Source organism: Aspergillus chevalieri, chromosome 8 (genome assembly GCF_016861735.1).
Source record: "Aspergillus chevalieri M1 DNA, chromosome 8, nearly complete sequence".
In the NCBI taxonomy this organism is placed as follows: domain Eukaryota; kingdom Fungi; phylum Ascomycota; class Eurotiomycetes; order Eurotiales; family Aspergillaceae; genus Aspergillus; species Aspergillus chevalieri.
The window spans coordinates 1551049-1571239 of NC_057369.1; the positions used below are offsets into that span (position 1 = coordinate 1551049).

Genomic DNA, 20191 nt, shown 5'->3' on the forward strand with positions numbered 1-20191 from the left:
GAGCTCCACTGGGCGCTCGCTAATGGCTTTTTTTTTTCTTGAACCCACTTTCGCTTTACCTGATTTGGTTGTTCGTTTACTCTTTTTCTTTGGTATCACTATCATACGTCAAGAAGGAGTTTCCATGCTTGGATGTACAGACTCTTTCGCTCGTTCGTAAATATGCTAGATAGATACAAGTGTTCTACGTTTTGTACACATCGTCCACTCGTAAGAATACCCTTCACACAGCCACCCCTGTCACTGTACAACCATCTACTTCTTCTTCGACGCATTCGCCGTCGTACCCCCACGACGCTTATACTTCCGCGGATCTGTTCAAGTTAGCAACAACCCATAACCGACGACCCAAGGAAAGAGGTGTACGCACCCTTCCGACTCATCAACACCCGATTTCTCGTCCCCTTTCCACCCTCCCAGAACCCACTTCCTGCTTTCCCGATGAGGATCGCGTGGCAGATGCCGCAGTTCTCGGGGCGGTAGATTTGTTCGCGCGAGCAGAAGCCGCTGGTTTTTGTTAATTGTGATTTATTACTCATTAGTGTGTATGATTAGTGTGGGGCTTACCAGAGCATGCGGTTTGCGTGTTCGTTGGGATGGTCTGTTTCTGCGTCGTGGCATCTGGGGTTGTTAGTATCTTTTCGTTTCGAGGTAGAAAGAGGTTGTGGACGGGTTGCGTACTTGTCGCAAGGGAAAACCTTTGCGCAGCAACTGAATCTGTTGGTTGTAAGCAACTGTACGCGACAATGTCAAGTAAAGGTTGAATACTCACCGGAACCAACGGTAACTCTTTGCATAATGCGTGCAACGCCCCCGTCGTGGCAATTCCTGGCCAGCGACGATACCAAGGACCTCCTTGGGCTGTCTACGTTAGTCTCCTTGCTCATATATGGCTATATACCGTGTACGAACCTTCCGTCGTGGGGCACGATCGCGAGATGTAACTGGAACTATCAGCATCTATGTGATTCCAGCTTATGATATCCGAACTTACCTGCGGCAGACGCAATTCTAAGGAATTTCACCTCGGGTATCTTCATCACTGTTCGATTATCAGAAATTGTAAGCGCGGGTGGAAAAGTAACCAATACATACCCATCTTTCGATGGCACTGACGACACATAGCAGTCGAGCTCTCGCCACGGACCGAAGCAATACCTGGTGCGGGGAACGTCGTGGAGCATTCCGCACATGTTGGGACGAAGTTGCTAGAGAGAGGTTCCCATCAGCTACTGAAGCGTTACAAGGCGTCGAAGCAGGTCCTACCTGGGAAGTAGATCAACCACGGTACATCCATCCAAATCCAAGTATCCCGCGCGGTTTGAATGAGGATGCATCAGTTGTCGTCGGAATCCTGAATAATGCGCCAATCAGTTATGTTGTTCACAAGCCAACAATCCTTGTTCAAGTCAACTCACCAACACTCATCGCATTAGCACACTTCTTGCATGTTTCAGCCTTGGGTGTGTACGCGTCGCTGTTATCCTTCGCTTGAGGGATATTCTTCACATCAAGCGTTTCCTTGCACCGCTCGCATCGTATCGTAATGTAGAGACCCATGAGTTCCAAAAGCTCGATTCCGTAGAGCTCCAAGAACGGAAAAGACAGTGCAACACCACGTTCCGCCGTGTTGAGCTCTGAGATCGTGACAGGGGCTCCTCCATCTTCTTCGTCCTCCGAGTACACCTCAGAATCCGTAAGGTCACTGGAGTCTTCCTCGCCATCGCCGTCGTTTTTAGGAATCGACCATTCCGGAGGTCGTGGGATAACATGAACGTGAGGTTTATCTTCTAATCCAGCCACAGGCTCCGGAAACGGATCCTGTGGCTGCTGGGGTTCTTCATGTACAGGCTTCTCGACCGGTGCTGGAGCGAGTTTCGATTCAAGTGGTGTCTTTGCAAGGTTGTGCATGTTGCTTGTCAGGTAGTTGACTTGCGACATCAGGTTGAGTTTGCTGTTCTCCCCAGTCCATTTCGCAAAACCAATTTCAACGGCTTGAGCTTCAGGGCCGACGACGCCTAGTAATTTGATCGTACTAGGCTCCAAGGGGTATAACTGTGGTACTTCGAGATTCACCGTCTTGATGGAACGGAGCGAAGCAGGAAGTCGATCTGCCTTGGTCGGTTGAACGGGCACGGTATATGAAAGCCCGTCCCCGGATCTCTGGAACAGTGGCAGTCTACCGAGACGAGCATCCAGCTGTTTAGTCTCAGTTTCCCGTCTCTTCTCAGCCTGTGCTTTCTCCTCTGCAGTGAACATACGTGCTGGCGCAGCTACTGGCTGCGTCCTTGGAGCAGATCGAACTTGTTCTGAGACGCTGGTAACCATCTGTTGTCCCTGCGCTGGTTGTTGACTCCCTGGCGCTTCTCTGCTGCCAACGTTCGCAACAAATTTGATAGTGGGTCCTCTTTCTACTATTGTCGTGAGTAAACGCTCCAATTGCCGGTCAAGACTGTTCATCCATGCAAGCAAAGTTCCCCGATTATTCATCCGCATCGAAGTATCCACGATGTCGTCAAAGCCCCTCGCCACATTATCTTGAAAGGCTTTGTCCATATCAGCATTGGTAACATTAAGCTTGGGTTTTGCCTGTGCAGGATACGATTGCGGAACGTATAAGGTACATTGCAGCTTGTCCATCTCAAACGGGAAATCAGGGTCTGAAGGGGCCAGCTCAAGCTCCATTGTTGTCCCGGAATCATCATTGGTCTCCTTTGGGCGGAAGCGTCGCCGCAATTGGTTGATCTGGAATTCCCGTGGGTTTTCGCTCTCAGCTGTGGAGACTGGTCTTTGAGCAGGCGTAGGATTTGAAACGACTGGTGGCTTGGAGACTGGTCGTGGCCTCATGGACAGGTTTCCTAGATCGGTGGCTACATCTTGTACAGGGTCTTCTCTCTGTGATGCGCGATTGGCTTGGTCGACAGCGTTATCTGGCGGTGAACGGGTTTGGTCAAGTGTGGAAGTATCATGGAGATAACGACAGGCATTGCCAGACCGGCAACCTTGATGAACGTCAGCAATGAAACACGGAAATCAAGACAAATGAACGGCTCATAAGAATGATGTCATCACGCAGATATCTTCAACACCAAGGCGATCAAACGGTCGCCAACAAGACCAAGTTACAAGTAACTCATTGGATCGGCCCAGCCCTGATACACCCATGTAAAAAACCAGACCGTGTGTATGCGAGATACCGTAATCAATGGCCAAGATTATGCAATAATGCAAACGACAAATGACATGAAATCAAAAAAAAAAGCGGTGCGCCAACATCACAAATGGATTGTACCTACCCTTACGGGAAGTAAAGAAGCGGCACTTCTGCTTTTTTGCGGGTACTTGTTGAGCATTAGGCGCTGCAGTAGCCGGAGGCTGAGTGGCTGCCAACTCAATACCCACCATCGGTGGCTGTTGACCTGCGCCAAAATATCAGCATGAGCGTGTGATCAAGGTTGCGGGCCGGGTTGTCAGGTGTAGAAAGAAACACGAGCTGAGCTGCCTGAAGATAATGCGGGCACGGCGCCTGGACCACAGCAGCCACCCGACATCTGCACAATGACGGACATTCAGCCAGTCGGACGATGGGCCATGCCGATCGGCAAGCCCTGCGTCTGGAATACGACAACATGGAGGGAGGACTTTTTTCACAGCCATAGCTGCGCATTTGCGGCGGGAAATATGGCAGATGTCGTGCAGACAGAGTGATCCTCGAAACTGACTTCCCCCAACATCGATAGTGACCTACCCTCAGACATACTTTCCATAGTTATCTCGTTAATCAATCGACTCGTTAGCCGAACCCGGTGTCATGAATCGATTCCTGAGAAGCGGTCAGTAACCGACCAGCACAAATCACGCGAAGCACATGGGAACATCAAGGATTTACCCGGCAAGTGCGGCGCGTAAAAAAGGGGACCTGCTGACAATAAAAATTACCAACACTGACTTGTCCGTCTGAATGGCGACGAGCTCGGGCAGGAATAGATCCCAGTTGATCGCAACTGCCAACTCAGAGATCTGGTGACCAGGTCCGATTCCCCGCGATATCTGCAGGTGCTAGATGCAGGAGAATAGCCGAGTGATTTTCTAATAAGGGCACGATAACGATTGCGTTATATAGCCAGTGGCCAATATTATTGTTTCTATATACGTTTCTATATACGGATGTGGTCGTTGGCGGTCGGATGACCACGTGACTAGATTTCCAAAGCAGGAAATGACAGATGAAGGATAGTCAACGCCACCGTGAGTCACAGCGACTCACAGTGAATCGAAGTGGAACTTGATACATATTCAACCCTTAGCATTCTATGGGGATAGTATGGAGAATTGTCCTCGATGCTTAACTTCGGTGGCAATAAGTTAATAATATGAAATAATATGAATCATAACGTGCATATGCTGAATAAAACTGGGGACGCCATGTCATATTGTGCCTTGTACAGAGTACAGTAATGGAGTATGGACGCATGGCACGCATTTATGCACTAACCTCCAGGACATTCATGGAACATAGTGCTCCGACAGGCATCCCATTCGACAAATAAGGCTGAAATTTCTGCCCGAACCCCCAGGCAGATAGGCATCAATCTTCCCCGCCAAAATGCCCCGCGCCGTTCACCGGGAATGCAACCTCGATCCACTGCACGAAAATATTCAGGAAGCTTTTTCTTCTTTGGGATCTTCAAGAGGTCACCGGACCTGAAGACTTTTCTACCTTTCCAGAATACTTTACTTTTACTTTACTTACCGCAGTTACAACGAAAATCATTCGTTTCTGAAGCAGGCTTTTTGTTCGAGTTTATCTGCTCGAAGCCAATGGGAGTTGAGGTATTCGTAGAAGCTCAATTGAGCCTGAGCTAGAATCCAATAGAGTGGGATACATGCGGAAAACTCAGTGAGGACACATGATTTCTTACTAAAATGCGGAATACAAAAGCTGGGGAATGCTTCCTCGGTTGTCAGGTCTCCGGACGCTCATATTCCGGCATTCACAGGTGGATGTAAATATGACGTCCAACAATTGTAAGTCTCATCCAGTTTCTATAACAAAGCCTTAACTTCGACGAGAGGTTTGAACATGCAAAACATAAACCCATTTACGGTCTTGTATCGAGTACTCTGAGACTTGTACTGGAACTATGTAAGATACACCATAGCCGCATGCAGTACGGTAAATTACACATGACTCGGTATGTATTACCAGGGACGTTAATACAAGCCCTAGCTGCATTTGGAAAAGCGCATTTCTAGAATGTTTCTCGAAACAGCCTACGAGTCAGAATGTGTTCACTTCGGCTTGAAAAATTGTGCTAAGTACGAAATTGTCGTCCGTCGCGGATATGTTTGCTTATGGTCAGATGAGTGAATATGTCGGTAGATACTTTGTAGAGCACTTTTGATTGAGCGGCCTCGAAGTACTCCGTGTTTGATGCGGAGAGTGGTTTGCAAGGTATCACGGAGCCAACAAGAATGAGAGCATTTAGTCTAATAGAGTAGTCGGTAAAGTGCCAATGCAGCCAAGATATTGAATCAGGATTACAACAGAGCTACTCCATACCCAAACAAGTTGAACGAGTACTCGTTGGAGATTGCGAATGCAGTACATGGCATTGATTAAAGCGCAGATACTTTGCATGCTCCCCTTTGCCAAAGCACATTCTTCACTACAAGTACATTTGCACGTTCTACTATAGCTCCCCTTCCATATGCGACGGTGCTCTGTACTCCATACTCCGTCCTACGTATCCAACTCAACCTATATCCCACCAATCCAGACATTCCAAACCCCCAAATCCATCCAAGTAAAATGTATTGCATAAAAGCAACAAACACTCTGTCCGATACATCGGACCTGCCCGTCAAAGCTCCACACCGCACTAGCGCTGGAACCAATTCGTACAAGGCCGTTTGACTCGGCATCCACCCGAGTCGTCGGATTGCAGTGGTCCGTGACGACAGAGTTGTAACGCTTGGATCAAGATAGGATTTCTGTTGGTGAACATTCTTGTACAAAGTAATTGTAGGCTTAGGCGTTATCTACAAGTATATGCAGGGTACGCTCGAGTTGTATGCTATATCTGCAGCAATCGACTTTACCTACTCCTTACACAAGAATACATCGGTAGCTGGAGAATTTAAGAGACGAGGAAACACATAAAAAAAAAAAAAGAAAGCAAACAAAGAAGACTCTTCTCCGCGTGGAAACCAGCATAATTTCGGCCCGGTGTGCCCCGGAGAATTTTGTCTTCGGCATGCCGAGACTACTCGTCTCGGTCGGCGATTTTGGATTCAGGTCGGAGTTTTCCGTGTATATGTCATGCCGACAGCGACGACCCATTGAAATGCGTAGTCTGTACGTAGTTTGTGCAGCCTGAAGAAAACAGAAGAAGGTAAAGTATCAGACTATCTAAGATCATGGAAAATGAAGAGAATGATGTACGTGTTTGACCTATAAATCTTCCACAGCCAAGATAAAAGGTACCTGCACCCCTGCAAAATGCCAACAAATCACCGAAAGTTCCTATTCAAACAACGGTCAAAACCAGCTCAGCTCTAGCCCGCCATCGACTTCATCTACAAAATCCCCATAAGCCCCATAGTGACTCCATAAGGATGCAAATGTCAGTACTGATCCACTGTACTGTACATACCCGTAAGCCACCCGTGCAAGTACCTATACATACGAATACACCCTGTTTACACTCAATAGCCGGTACCTGTACAGTAAAACAACCAACCCAACCAGTTACTCGTAAAAAAAAAAGCCAACAAAAGCCAACAAATCACAACCCCCCGCCTCAAGCCCCACAAACTGAGCCGCAAATTTCCTCTCTTTGTACGGGGCTTCTAGCACGTGGGGTCCAGCCAATTAGCTAATACAATCACTTTTCTTTTCCCCTTTGTCCGCATTCAAGCAATATGACTGGTCAGCATCTTTGGGGTATCGGGAGAAATAGGAAGACATCCTTGAATTCTGGCTTGGGTCAGGTGACCACTCCAATTTTTCTTTCTTTTTTCTTTGATACATCGGCGTAATCCCGGCGAATTAGACCACGGAGAACCAAGTTAGAGGTTCAAGGTACTTCCACCTTTTCCCCGGCCGGGGGATACTCGATCTGGTCGCCGAAACGGGTAAGGACTGTCATGACTTACGGTGGCGAAGATTTGGGTCGATAGTTCTACTACATACAAGTATGTACACCTGGGATGACTTGATTCGAAGAGTTAAGAATGCTTTGGAAGGTGTTTTATTCATCCACGCATGGTCATGGTGGGCTAGATGTAGCATTACCTGAGTGGAATGTGCAGAGTTGTACAGAGTACAAAGTGCTGCCTTGATTTTCCAAGGCGAATAATGAGCGAGCGTAGTTAATCGTATAGCACTCTACGGCGTACCCGAATTAGCAGACATCATAATGAACCCTCCCACCGGGTCGCATTTCCAGCATTCGGACGTTCAGTCACAAGGCATGACTCTCCAACAAGCCACGGCTGCGTAAAAGTAAGCATCCCATCATCCTGCATACCAGAGCGATCAGTGCGATTCTAGAACACCTCCATGGTCAAGCTATCCTGGTCCGGGGAAGCATCCCGGCCTGAAATTACGGTGTAGTCGATAATCATGGCATCATCTGATCTTGAACTTCTTATATGCTTTTTTCTATGATGATGTGGAGATAGTAAGGTACATGTGAACCAAGAAACTCGCAAGAAAACTGTCTGGTATCTGGTATCAAAACAAAACTGAAATCGACAAAAAAAGTAAACATGCATTTTTAGCGGCCTAATAAGGCCGGGTCCCTAGTCACGATGAAGACAGGCGTAGTCGTAGGCCGGGAAAGAAATTTTTGAATGCCCGTGGGCCTTCCTGAGCAAATAATAAAAAAAGAAAGAAAACATGAAAACCACCATGACCCAAATGCCCATCGTGCAACCGGGAAGAAACAAAAACTGTACAAGATAATTAATTCTGTAGTCGGTCCTCTAAATAGCCCAGAACATAAAACAAACAGCCGAGGCCATGCAGTGCGAAGATGAAAAACCGATCGAAGAAATAAGACCACAGATGAACGTAAAATGAATCCCTCAAGTGCGCCAAGATGCTATGCAGAGTCGTCGTGATCGTAACTGTCACAGGGGTATTTTATCGGTGGTCTTCACAAAGAAAAGACGTAAAGCAAAATCGGTGGAAATCGGATATCGAGGTCAGAAAACACATTAACGTATCTCCGAAAATACGAAACGGCATATGCACGAGTCGTGACCCGGGAAGGAGAGGAAGAAAGAAAGATGAAGAGGATATGAAGTCGAGAAATGAAGAAGCAAAGAGGTCTCTACCAGCCCTTGGCATGGTATTCCCACGGTCCATAGTCGGTATAGTTGGAATATGAACCATTGCCTTTCGATAAGTCCTTCTCCTTATGTTGGCTGCCCTGTCCTCGAGCACCCTTGGCTCCAGGATACTCCTGCAGGTTGGCCATATCATGGGCAGTGTGTCGTCGCTTCAAAAAGGCGTTTGCTGTTGCGCTCTTCTGCTGGCGCTCCCACAGGAGATGGTGTCGAAGGGATTCGGTCAACTCGGTAGCAAGCATGTTTCTGCGCGTTGTCCGCGGGGAATGGGCGACGGATTGCGGATTGGGTGTCACGATTATCGGCTTGGATCGAGGCACTTCTGGGCCACGCATTGTCAAATTGTCCCCATCTTCGGGCGGCGAAGTGGGATAGGACGGGCCATTGGGACATGTCAGACGCGATCGCTGTCGCTGAAGGGCAGGGCTGGAACGGAAGGCAGGACTCTGCAACTTGTTCGGTTGGTTCATCATCATCGTGAGCATGGAGCGACGCGAGACAAGATTGGGTCGAGAATCCACGCGCTGGAACATGCGGTTATCATCCACGCTGGACCGTCCACTTTCCGTAACCGAATCTTCCCAATCCGAGTCCTCATCATCATCATCGATAGCACTTTCAGAGATATCGTCATCATCGGTCTCGATCGCATCTTCATCGCTGTCGTGGCTGGCATCCTTTGGTGGATCGATCGTGCCAACTTGGTCCTTGAATGTGGTCACTTTCTTCATCGGACTGGGGGCGACGGTTGTAGGCTTGCTCAGTTCATCCGAGAGAGAGCTGCGGTGCGTTTGTTGGGCCAGCATACGATCGTCGAACGAGCTTTCGTCATCATCGCCAGACGAACCACCCAGTGTGAACATTCCACCTTTCTTCTTCAAAGGGGATGGTCTGCGTTGAACGGGGGTGCTCATTTTCTGGGGTTCGGGAGCCAACCTGGGCTGCGAGCGGTACGACGAGGAGATTTGCGAGGGAGAGAATCCACGGACGATGCTGGGAGACTTGATCAGGCTAGGGCGGGTCGGGATAATACCAGAGGAAGAAACGCTCGTATCAGAGCCATCCTGCTGTGGTACATCGCTGTCATTGTTGTCGGGCGCAGTGGTCGAGCACGATTCGGTCGACTCAATGGGTTGTTTCCGCACCAGGGATGGGCGAACTGGCACTTCCTTCGCGGTTGAGGTCGAGGGCGGGGTAGGAGTGGGGGATGAGGGTCTTGTAGAGGGACGGGTAGTAATGTCAACGACGGGTGGCGATACTGTCATGGTAGGAGGAATAGGTTCAAGATCCTTCTTCTCTTTGATGTTAAGAACCATTCGTTCCAAACCAGAAGACGTGATGTGCTTCTCCTTTCCGCGACCGAGGTTCAGCATGGAATCTTCACGAACTACTGCCGGCTTGTAGTCACATTTGGGGCGTTTGATGTGGTGTTCGATTTTCTCCGCTTGGTCTGAGGCCGCCGATTCGACACTGGACGAAAGGTCGGGCAAGTCACCTGCCTCAGAACGGAGAAGTGGCAATACCGACGCCTCACTCGAGGTTTCCGGGTCAACACAAAATGTTTCCCGCGTCCATAATCTCCAGCTGAGGTTTTCCAATCGACGACCCTGATCCATATAATCGGCACATTTTGAAAACACTGTTCATAGAAAGATAATTGTCAGTCCAGATTGATTAGTCACACAGAAGACAGCAATAAGCTTACCCATCCACATCCCATGTAAACTCTGCGCATTTGCCGTATCTACCTTGTGGATCTTCTCTGTATCCACAGTCAATACCGGAGTAGCCAAGCGAGGAAACATATTGTCCTTTCTAGCGAAGCCACGGTTTTAAAAGGCTCGTGATCCTTTTCGTTGTTCGAGAACTTCTCGTCGATTTCGGGGTCGCCGTCTCCCCCGAGTGCGGTCGTACGGCGCTAGGGTAACGATGGCGAGAGTACACCGCGAACTGATAAAGGATATCACCGGACGACCTAAGCTTTTTGTTCTGCAGTATGCGCTGCAGAATACCGATCAAGTAGAAAGAAATTGGCGCCGCAGCTGCAACAAAGCGTGTGCAATGAATGCAGCCGATCAATGGAGGAGCTTCCAAGAAAAGGTTCGGTTACGGATGAACGGGGATCGTTGTAGATATCGAATTCAATCCGGATGAGAGTAACACAATGGTGCGGAAGGCCTAGCAGGGTATAGATAACGCGAATTGATCCCTTCAACGAGCTTTCGTAGGTCACGCTTGATGTCAGGGTTTCCCTTTCCTAGTTCCGAGCTAATTCGATAATCTTTTTTGCCTTTGCTCTTTCCCTCAGATGGCTGGCTCGTTCCTTGTCTTCCTTCACGCCCGTCCTGCTGAGTTGGATGCGGAGAAGGTGGGAAACGACCGACGGTAGGAGGGTTGTATGGGAGGTAGGGTCGACGAGGTGAGAGAATTGAAGCCGTATATCAGATAGGTTGGTAAAGAGAGAAGAGAGAAAGAGAGAGAGTACGTGGTGGGAAGGAGAAACGGAAGAAGAACGACACGAAAAAGAGAGAAAAAGAGGTGGAGCGGAAGGAGGAAAATACCTGTTATTAGGGGAGTGGAGAGTATGTATGTATGGTATATATTACCATACAGTATGGATTGGCAACGTATGTAATGAATACCACCGGATCAAGAATTGCGAGGGGCGAACGGGGGTTCCCGAAAAGCAGGTTCCAGACCCAATTTTTCTATTGGATAACTGAGGATGGCGGTCAGAATTTCAGCCGGTTGGGTTGGTCCGTTTTATTACCGCCCTGAAAATTTACTTGGTAATAAATTACGGTACTTCCGAAGTTGTACCCCAAAGCGGTGGGTCAGTAATTTTACCGGTCTGTTTCCGGAGGTTCCACTGTTGAAATGCTGGATACAGCCATAAGGAAACAGCATACATAATAGAGTGAAGCACAAAGTACAAACTGACAGCGGTTAATGATAGAGTACCGTGATTGATGAGTTGTCTATGAAAGTCTGGTGATGCTCATAGAAATAATGTCATGAAGAAACCAGCGGTTACTCGGTGCTCGCATAGACTGCCCAACTGAATGGTCGCGGTCTAGACACCAATCATCCAGATCCTGTGACCTATCGCTTGCCTTAGTCAGCGAATTGGACAATTCATCCGTCACTTGACCAGGTCCCGCCAATGATTAGCGCCCGCGAACAACTTCAGTCAAATCCGCCTTGCCTTCAACTTCTATTCTCATCATGCAACAATAATCATCACATCAACCCTCAACAGAAGAAGAAAAGAAAGGGATTCGCGTCCCTGTCCGTTTTTGTCGTGCGCCACTCAGTTTGTTCTGCTGATTTTCTACTTTCTTTTTTCCCCTAACTACGGAATTGCTGTTGCAATGGTTGCAACTAGATGATACAAGGACCGCGCGCTCTGTTCAACTGTTTGCTCTGTGGCCACGGAATTTCGGATTCTTCTTTCTTTTTTCTTTAGGAGTTCGAGAACTGTTGGTTTTGAGTCACGTTGCTCTAGAAAAAATAAAATCTTCTTCTTTTCCCACCGGAAATGCTTCCCACTTCCGGCCCTGTCTGTAACTGTTTGCTTACCGGATTGGGATGTCCATATGACCTTGCAAATTTTCCGATAGTCGGGATAGCCTGCTAAACTGTTTGTTCCTTCCTCGTCATGTTGGCGTTAATTGGGATCTTCCGAGGGTTTTGCTTTTTTGTGATGCTCCTGGATCGGTGTGGCATGTCCCAATTGTTTCTCGTTGCATACCTTACCGGCCCGGGGAACTACCGCCAGGCTTCCGATCTGGTTGATCAATTCTTTATCCTCGGTGGTATTCAGGGCCATTTTTCTGCAGTGATTCGTTCGTTTTTATCTGGTCTGTATCATGCGAACATCTCCCGCGTTACCGCCCCTTTGTTACGTCTTCCGATTCATCCCTGGCGGGATATCCTCGACCGTCAAAGATGAACGGGAAGACGGAGTAGGAGTAGTCCTTTGTGCCCAAATTCGGGCAACGGTCACAAGAGCCAAACGCTGCTACAACTTCCAATCCGGGGCCAAACAATGACAGATGCCCAGCTCAGTGATTCCAACAGTCCGGAACTGGCTGTTAGTGCAAGTGGCACAGTTGCATGCTCTCGGGCTCATGTGAACGCGAGTCCACGTCAGGCTGTGTACAGATATGCACGGTTGGTTATACTTTGCAAGCGACAAAGGAAAGAAAGAACCCTTTTCTGTGCAGCCGCACCGGGCCCAGACTGCAAAAGCCGCATAATAGGGCTAGAATGAGTACAAGAGCGTATCCTGTACAGAGTACATACATAAACAGGGTCATTTGATGTTTACTGCCATGTATGGCGTGCTAGTACTACCTCTGGGAAGGCATTCAACCAACGCCTCACCAAATATAACTCAGCACAGTGCGTACGGAGTAGTCAGACGAGCTATATTTTGTTTCGCAGTTCTGCTACTAACCGGCTTTCTTTCATACGTCGCTCTCTTACCGGCATGTTTCACCATTTAATCATCTGTACAGAGCACTACGTACAGGTACTTGTATACTATACAAGTACTCCAATTCCAACAACTCCGCACGACGATCAACAAGACTATAGCCATGACCATGGACCGGGATGAAATCATGCCCATCTATCCGGATTCAACCCCATAAAAAACAACTCGCTTAACATAGTATGCTATAGTCTGCGGATAACCCCAGAGTGGCAAAACCCCAGGTTTGGTCACGAGGACATACATGTCCCTATCCGGTAAAAACCGGGGCCCCTGAGCCGAGGCAGAACATCACATGACACATTGGGGTTTCCGTCCTCGGAATATTAGACTGGTTCAGTATTTCTAGCCGGATACTCATTTTCCGACGAACTATGTACGGAACGGCGTTGGTTGGGGGGCGTACGTTTTCAATAGAAAACAATAATAAAACACCCATTGATTCGGTGACAGGTAACGCGCGAAAACTCATCCGTTGTTGTTCCGGGAGGTCATGCGCCGATAGCAATACCTGATTTCCGTCCTACTTTCTGCGATTATCCTTTTGGTTACCAAATATCCTCATTTTTTGTGCAGTCCGCAGTTTGTCTTGTATCGGGCGCTGTACGGTGTACTCTGTACAGTACAGAGTATGTACTTGTGCAGATGCACGCGATGGCTTCTGCTTCTATTCAGGGATATCGATATCCACCGCTGCGTCGATCATGGGTGATCACTCGATGATAGACATTGTCTTGGAATACAGGCGCTAATAGCATGCAATAAAGCGATAGCTATCGAGCGATCAATCACTCAATCACGCCGTATAGCTATACGGCAGCGGTGCACGGAGTATACGCACCAACTATTTCGATTACGATCAATACGATGCTCGATACATATTCGGGCTGTTTTTCCTGCCTTGTACGGAGTTCGCCGTGGTCAGATAGATATCTACCATCCTAGTGATGGATATTAGTCGACTCATCACATTTTGCCTTCCGGGCCGCGTCCCCGGTTAGCCCCTTGACTCGTGGATGTGAGGAGATGCCAGTCATGTTTGTTTTATGCGTTTATCACGTACTTTAGTGTTGTTGATTTATTGATATCGCCGTACGGCGTAGTTGACGATACTTGCTGTTCCAGATTGCAGTATATGCGAGTTGTTGTCCGGGTAGCCGGTACGGACTCTGAATATACATAGAGCGATAGAGTTACATAATGTAGATCCATCTCGATATATTCGGTTAAGAGCACAAGTCAAAGACCAGAGAATCTGTACTTTGCACAGATATGAATACAAGCAGCAGTGCAGTCTTGGTATACCGAAAAGGCACAACTTCATTCCTTAAACTATGCATATCGTATTCAATCCTTGGGCCCCTCGATCAATGTCTTCGTACCCTCACCACGCTTAGCAGTTTCCCACGCCTCAGTAGCCGACTCAAATGGAAAGACACTTGTCACCAGCCCAGATAACGATACCTTCCTTGAACCCACAAGGTGCACCCCCAAGTCAAAGTCCCCCGCTCCATACCGGAAACAACCCTTAGCAGTAATCTCCTTCTCGCACATCTCTGATATTGGAAACTCGATCTTGCGCTTTCCCATCCCCACTTGAGCATAAGTTCCTCCCTTGTGTAGCGAGAATAATGCTGTTTGCACTGACATCTCAGCACCAGATGCATCAATAGCGATGTCACCCCCTTCACCCAACCGATGTTCTTGTACCAAGCGGACTGCGTTCTCCTCAGGGCTAAGAGATGGATCCGCAAGGACCGTTCTCCCCACAGATCCACCAACGAAGCGCTGTGCGAAAGAAAGCTTGCGCTCCATGATATCCACGGAGACAACCAAAGCTGCACCAAATTCCCTAGCAACAGCCGCACAGAAGAGCCCAACAGTCCCAGCACCAAACACAATAACTTTCTTCCCAGGTCTAACATCTGCCTGGCGCACAGCATGGATGGCAACAGCTAGAGGCTCCATGAGAACAGCTTCTGTCAGACTGACGCTCTCAGGCATCTTGTAACAGAAATCGGCAGGCAGCATGAAGTATTTAGTGAGTGTTCCATGCAGCACGGGCGGATCGGCTGCAAATTTCATCTCCGGGCAGAGGTTGTAGTGGCCATGCTTGCAGTGGTGACAGCGGCGGCATGGATAGCCGGGTTCAATTGCGACCTTATCTCCAGTTTGAAGGGAAGTCACCGCGGAGCCCACTGCATGTATAGTCCCCGATGCTTCGTGGCCCATTGTTAGAGGTTGTGTTTCAGAAACGAACGTCCGAATTCCCCCGTGCAGCCAGAAATGGACCTAATCGAAAAGATGTCAGTAAAACTAGGACTGGGTACTGATGACAGCAATACTTGTGCTGGGACTACTCACATCGCTCCCACAAACACCTGTATAGGCGATGCGAACAATGACATCCTGCGGATTCTCGAGAACAGGAATTGGACGGTCCTCAAACCGGGCATCTAAAGGACCGTAGAGAACACACGACAGATTCTGTGCGCTTGGTGACATGTTTTCTTTGCTCTGCGTTGATTTTCTTGAAGACCGCTTGGGAGAAGAATTTTATCGAGAGAACACTCAACATGCAGTAGACACTTATAATAGCATGGCAGGACCCACTTAGAGAATGGGGTTATTGCGCGGCCGACAGTCTTCCTTTGTTGCTATTCCAAAGCTAACCCTAGGACAAAGGCTATCCGTCATCCACTTGGACGGTTCTATGTTATTGATATACACAGCAGACAGACAAATAATGAGCAAGAAGTAGAAGAGAAGAAAAACAAAAAAAAAAAAAGGAAAAAGACATAGACATCCCTTTGTTACACGAAATCGATTGGAGTTGGACTCGGCCGGTGCTGCTCCGATAGTTGCAATGCGGAGGTCCAAGGCCCACTACAACACTTAGGTAGCAAAAACAATGAAATAACTAGATCTCCATGATTTGGATTGTTTGCCTCGCTACAGGGCTGACTTGAGATCTGTTTTGCCAGTCATAGATACTTCCCTGAAGCACAAATCTCCGATGAACGAAAAAAGCAAAGACCAATGATTGTCTGCAATCCCTGCTCATTCAGTACATAGCATATCGCTGTTGATCGAGAGGACATGATCAGCATGTGAAGCGGACAAGAGTGGTTCGGAATTTTGCAAGTGCACCCTGCAGATCCTCCACGGTTGACAGTGGCCCGATCTTGTGGGAGCGCCGGACCACCTTTTTGGTGAAGACCTGGAAAGCAACACAAGGAACGACTTCCGGAAAATGAATTATTTTGACAGTCTATGACTATCGAGCCTAATTTGGAGAGAATGATAGAAAAAGGGGCAATTTCACTCAAAGCAGACTTCGATAAATGTTCAGTTCTGCTCAAAGATGGAATGTGTCTATTCGGACTCTCGCTTCTCGGGCCCTTGGGATATACCAATCCCGGAATAATGACAACTACGCTTCAAAACGAGTCATCATCGCTCTAAGCGGCCCTTCGGGCTCAAGAAAGTCCACAATCGCAAATGCCTTGGTTACACGTCTCAATTCGCAAACCACAGAGTCACTTGCTATCACGCTCCCGACGGACGGCTTCCACTATTCAAAGGCATATTTGAATTCCCTATTAAACCGCGAAGAGTCGTATCATACCGCGGCGCACGCTGGACTTCCAACGCAGCCGGAGTACTGCAATTGGTCAAAACCCTTCATCTCAGCAAGACTGACGTACAAAGGAGGCTTTATATGGGCCGCAATTTGACCATGCAGTAGGGGATCTTGTTGAAAACGGTATATGTGTATCCCCAGATATTTCGATTATAATCCTCGAAGGCAACTACCTGTCTTGTAATATCGCTCCGTGGTCCGAGATTGTTGATTATGTGGATGGTACTTGGTTCGTGGATGTTGACATGGAAAGCACAAAGCAGCGTGTTGCTAGACGGCTCCTTGCAAGTGGTATTGAAAGTACGTGGGTAGATGCCGTCCGAATAGCCGAGAATAATTATCTTCCCAATGGTATGAATATACGAACACACTTATCAAGCCGGCTGTGATTGTTCAGACTCGAAGAATTAAGGGGGTGAATCTACTGTCCTTGTGTACTATATTTGGTGGAAGGACGGGGGGATGGCATTCACAATGCGATATTTCAACATTGTCTTTAATATTCAACACCTTGTCTATGGATTACTTGCCAGGCTCAATTATAAGTGCTTGAACTAGAGGAGACGATTGTAAATGATAAGAGCCATACTCTTTCCATTTACGTCAATTAGGGTAATACATTAGCACCCTCAATAAGAAAGTCACTACAGTTTCAATGCCATTTTCAAAGCAAGACCGGGCTTGGTGTAATGCTTGCTTCACTGTGAAAAGCACTTTCTCTCCGCATCGTATGGTGGAGACCAAATTGAATCTGGAGAACCATGCTTTCGGAATGCTGTGGCCCGATTGATTTGCACGTGATCATACGTATCCATCTCAAACTACAAACTTGCATTTTTTCCACACTATTGCGCATAATTGATCATCTCTGACTATGCCAAAATCATTGAGTGCTGTGTCACGGCTTACAGAGGTCCGGGCAGTAGGTTTCCCTTGCTTTCTTTCTGGTAGTCCGTCCATCTGGTTGACAGATGTCCACAGTGTACAGAGTGCAGGGTGAGTGGAGATTAATGTGCATGGGAAAGGCTATCAGCTAATAAGGTGTACTCGCATCGAATAGAAACGGAAGAGCAAGGTAAGCTACATGAATAATACTCTTTGTTTGACCCAACAAATCATTTACAGACGACAAAGTGTTCGGGCACTTCGCCTTGCCATTACTGCTCTCGGAACCACAAATCTTGTGTCTATGTCCGTCCACCGTCTCGCACGCCTTTAACAAGGAGGTCAGCGCTTCTGTTTTTTCTTGGATTTTCCCGACTCTAAAGGAAGTAGGCATTTGGATGAGTTTGAGAACCGATGTGCCAATTTGAAGAGAATGTTGCAAAAGCTCAACCCGGATGTTGACATTGAGAGAGCCTTGAGAACAATGGCAACGTCTAGCGAAAGCAATGAGTCTTCACCTGAAGTACAGTGGCGCTCGGATCCCGGAAGGGAAAATGCCCCTTCTGCGGACAAGTTTGAGTGGAACGAATCTCCACCCTCGCAAACAGACGATCTAGATGGAATGGCATCATTGCCAACAAGAAGCACAGGGTCCGGCTATCTTGGTAATACAACACGAGCCGTAACTTAGAGCGTGTTCTGACACTGCCTTTAGGAAATAGCTCAGGATCTCATCTTCTAAGAACTATCTCGAACTTGCTTCCTGGGTACCCTGTCCCAGAGAATGATCAACTGGAACAACTTTCGCCTACGATTCCCAGTGCAACCAAAGAGCTCTCGTTGTCGGCGGATCTGGGCAACACCGTCGTCTTAGAAAGCTTAGTTGACTCCTATTTCATGTTCTATAATCCATCATACCCGATACTGCACGAAAAAACATTTCGGCAGCAATACCAGAACCGCGCAGACATTGACGCCTGCTCGAGATGGCATCTGTTATTCCATATTGTCTTAGCAATCGGGGAATGGATTCTCGCTGGCGGACCAGAGACGGAGCAGTCAAGATACTACATCGCTGCACGCTCACGCATGTCGATGCGTATGCTGGAATCAGGAACGCTCCTCACTGTGCAGGCCTTTCTTCTAATGGTAAGAAGGACTATTATATTTATCTGGTCCTGTTTTCCCTTACTAACGTAATTACAGGGCAATTATCTTCAGAAGCGAAATCGGCCCAACACAGGGTACAACTTCATTGGGATTGCATATCGGATGGCCCTTGGGCTTGGGCTTCATCGCGAGCCACCTGCGGTAACGGGCAATGACACATTATTATACGAACAGAGGAGGGTTGTCTGGTGGATCATTTATTGCTTTGACAGTGGATTGAGTCTCACCACCGGAAGACCTAGCACGATATCTAACTCCTTCATTGAAACTCGGTTCCCTCGTAACATCGACGATTCCGTAAGTGAGAACCATTTTTGTTCTAAGGGACAGACCGTTGATCTTAATGTTGCAGTCCTGCTCTATGAACTCGCCTCTCCCGGAACCAACGGACAAAACAACTAACGTACTCCACATGCGAATGTAACACACGGGCGAATGTAACACGAAATCGCTCCGACGCGACTTCCGATTTCTACTACAAATTTCACCACACCCAACGATGCCTCAGAAACATGATGAAAGCCAAGTAATATTGGCCCTTCAAGCTATGCAAAATGATAAAAATCTAAGCGCTCGAGCCGCTGGCAGGATCTATCACGTGGATCATGTGAAGCTTAGTCGCCGCCGGCGTGGCATGCAATCACGATGCAATATATCAGCCAATTCACGGAAGCTCACTGATCTAGAGGAATCAACGATTGTCGAACACATACTTGATCTAGATTCCAAAGGGTTTCCTCCTCGGTTGTCTGGTGTGGAAGATATGGCCAACCGACTACCGACTACTCACAACGCGCGACGCGGGACGCGTTGGGGTAAACTGGGCTAGCACCTTTGTCAAACGGCACCCAGAGCTCACAACTCGTTTCAATCGGAAATATGACTATCAGAGGGCTCTATGCGAAGACCCAGAAGTTATTTGTCGTTGGTTTACACTTGTTCAAAACACAATTGCGAAGTATGGCATCCAGGAAGCAGATATCTATAACTTTGATGAAACTGGGTTTCAGATGGGAGTGATCTCGACTACAATGGTTGTCATAAGCTCTGAACAACATGGAAAGGCAAAAGCAAAACAGCCTGGCAATCTTGAACACTGCTGATGTCCTTACAAAAGGCACGAGGAAGATAATGCATAAGATGGATTTGATGGAAGCAGAGATTCATGATCTTCGGGCGGCAAACGAGGCCCTTAGCAAACGCCGGAGGGCTAAAAAAACACGTCTAAGGAAAGGAGGGTCGCTTTCAATACTGGAAGCTCAGGAATTAGGGGATCAAATGGAGGTTGAGGTGCAACTAAAGGAGGAAACACGCATTAGGGCTGGTCGGCGACCGCGGACTGAGACACGCGCGCGGCGCTGTGGCAATTGCGGAAAGGCCGGACACAATGCGCGTTCCTGTCAGATAGTAGTAGAGACGTCTGAGGAAGATGATTCTGAATAATTTTAATGGAATTTTAGTGCATTGGTGGAGATGTTGGAGTTAACATCGCGGCGGAGCGATTTCGTGTTACATTCGCCCGTGTGTTACATTCGCATGTGGAGTACGTTACTTATTCGGCCATTATTGCACAAGCACGTTTGGCAACCATCGGAAATATGGTTTACAGTGACGTGGTTGGTGCCCCAAATGAGAAATCATTT

At 47.9% G+C, this 20191-nt stretch overlaps 4 protein-coding genes across 4 annotated transcripts; 1 reads left to right on the top strand and 3 right to left on the bottom strand.

The window, feature by feature from the left end:
- Positions 1 to 255: 255 nt before the first annotated feature.
- ACHE_80522A (uncharacterized protein) lies at positions 256 to 3767 on the bottom strand (the record flags this gene model as incomplete). The annotated part of the gene is made up of 12 exons (XM_043283902.1): positions 256 to 314; positions 371 to 507; positions 568 to 621; positions 682 to 717; positions 773 to 861; positions 913 to 944; positions 995 to 1042; positions 1096 to 1208; positions 1267 to 1354; positions 1419 to 3002; positions 3297 to 3419; positions 3749 to 3767. 12 exons carry the CDS (start codon positions 3765 to 3767, stop codon positions 256 to 258), a joined length of 2382 nt encoding a protein of 793 aa, XP_043141135.1.
- A 4572-nt stretch (positions 3768 to 8339) lies between these two features.
- Positions 8340 to 10160, bottom strand: ACHE_80523A (uncharacterized protein; the record flags this gene model as incomplete). The annotated part of the gene is made up of 2 exons (XM_043283903.1): positions 8340 to 9994; positions 10061 to 10160. The coding sequence occupies 2 exons, from the start codon at positions 10158 to 10160 to the stop codon at positions 8340 to 8342; spliced, it is 1755 nt and encodes a 584-aa protein (XP_043141136.1).
- Positions 10161 to 14197: 4037 nt separating this feature from the next.
- On the bottom strand, positions 14198 to 15082 carry ACHE_80524A (NAD(P)-dependent alcohol dehydrogenase; the record flags this gene model as incomplete). The annotated part of the gene is made up of 1 exon (XM_043283904.1): positions 14198 to 15082. One exon carries the CDS (start codon positions 15080 to 15082, stop codon positions 14198 to 14200), a length of 885 nt encoding a protein of 294 aa, XP_043141137.1.
- A 2729-nt stretch (positions 15083 to 17811) lies between these two features.
- Positions 17812 to 18972, top strand: ACHE_80525S (fungal specific transcription factor domain-containing protein; the record flags this gene model as incomplete). The annotated part of the gene is made up of 4 exons (XM_043283905.1): positions 17812 to 18043; positions 18094 to 18527; positions 18585 to 18845; positions 18901 to 18972. 4 exons carry the CDS (start codon positions 17812 to 17814, stop codon positions 18970 to 18972), a joined length of 999 nt encoding a protein of 332 aa, XP_043141138.1.
- Between the last annotated feature and the right edge of the window lie 1219 nt (positions 18973 to 20191).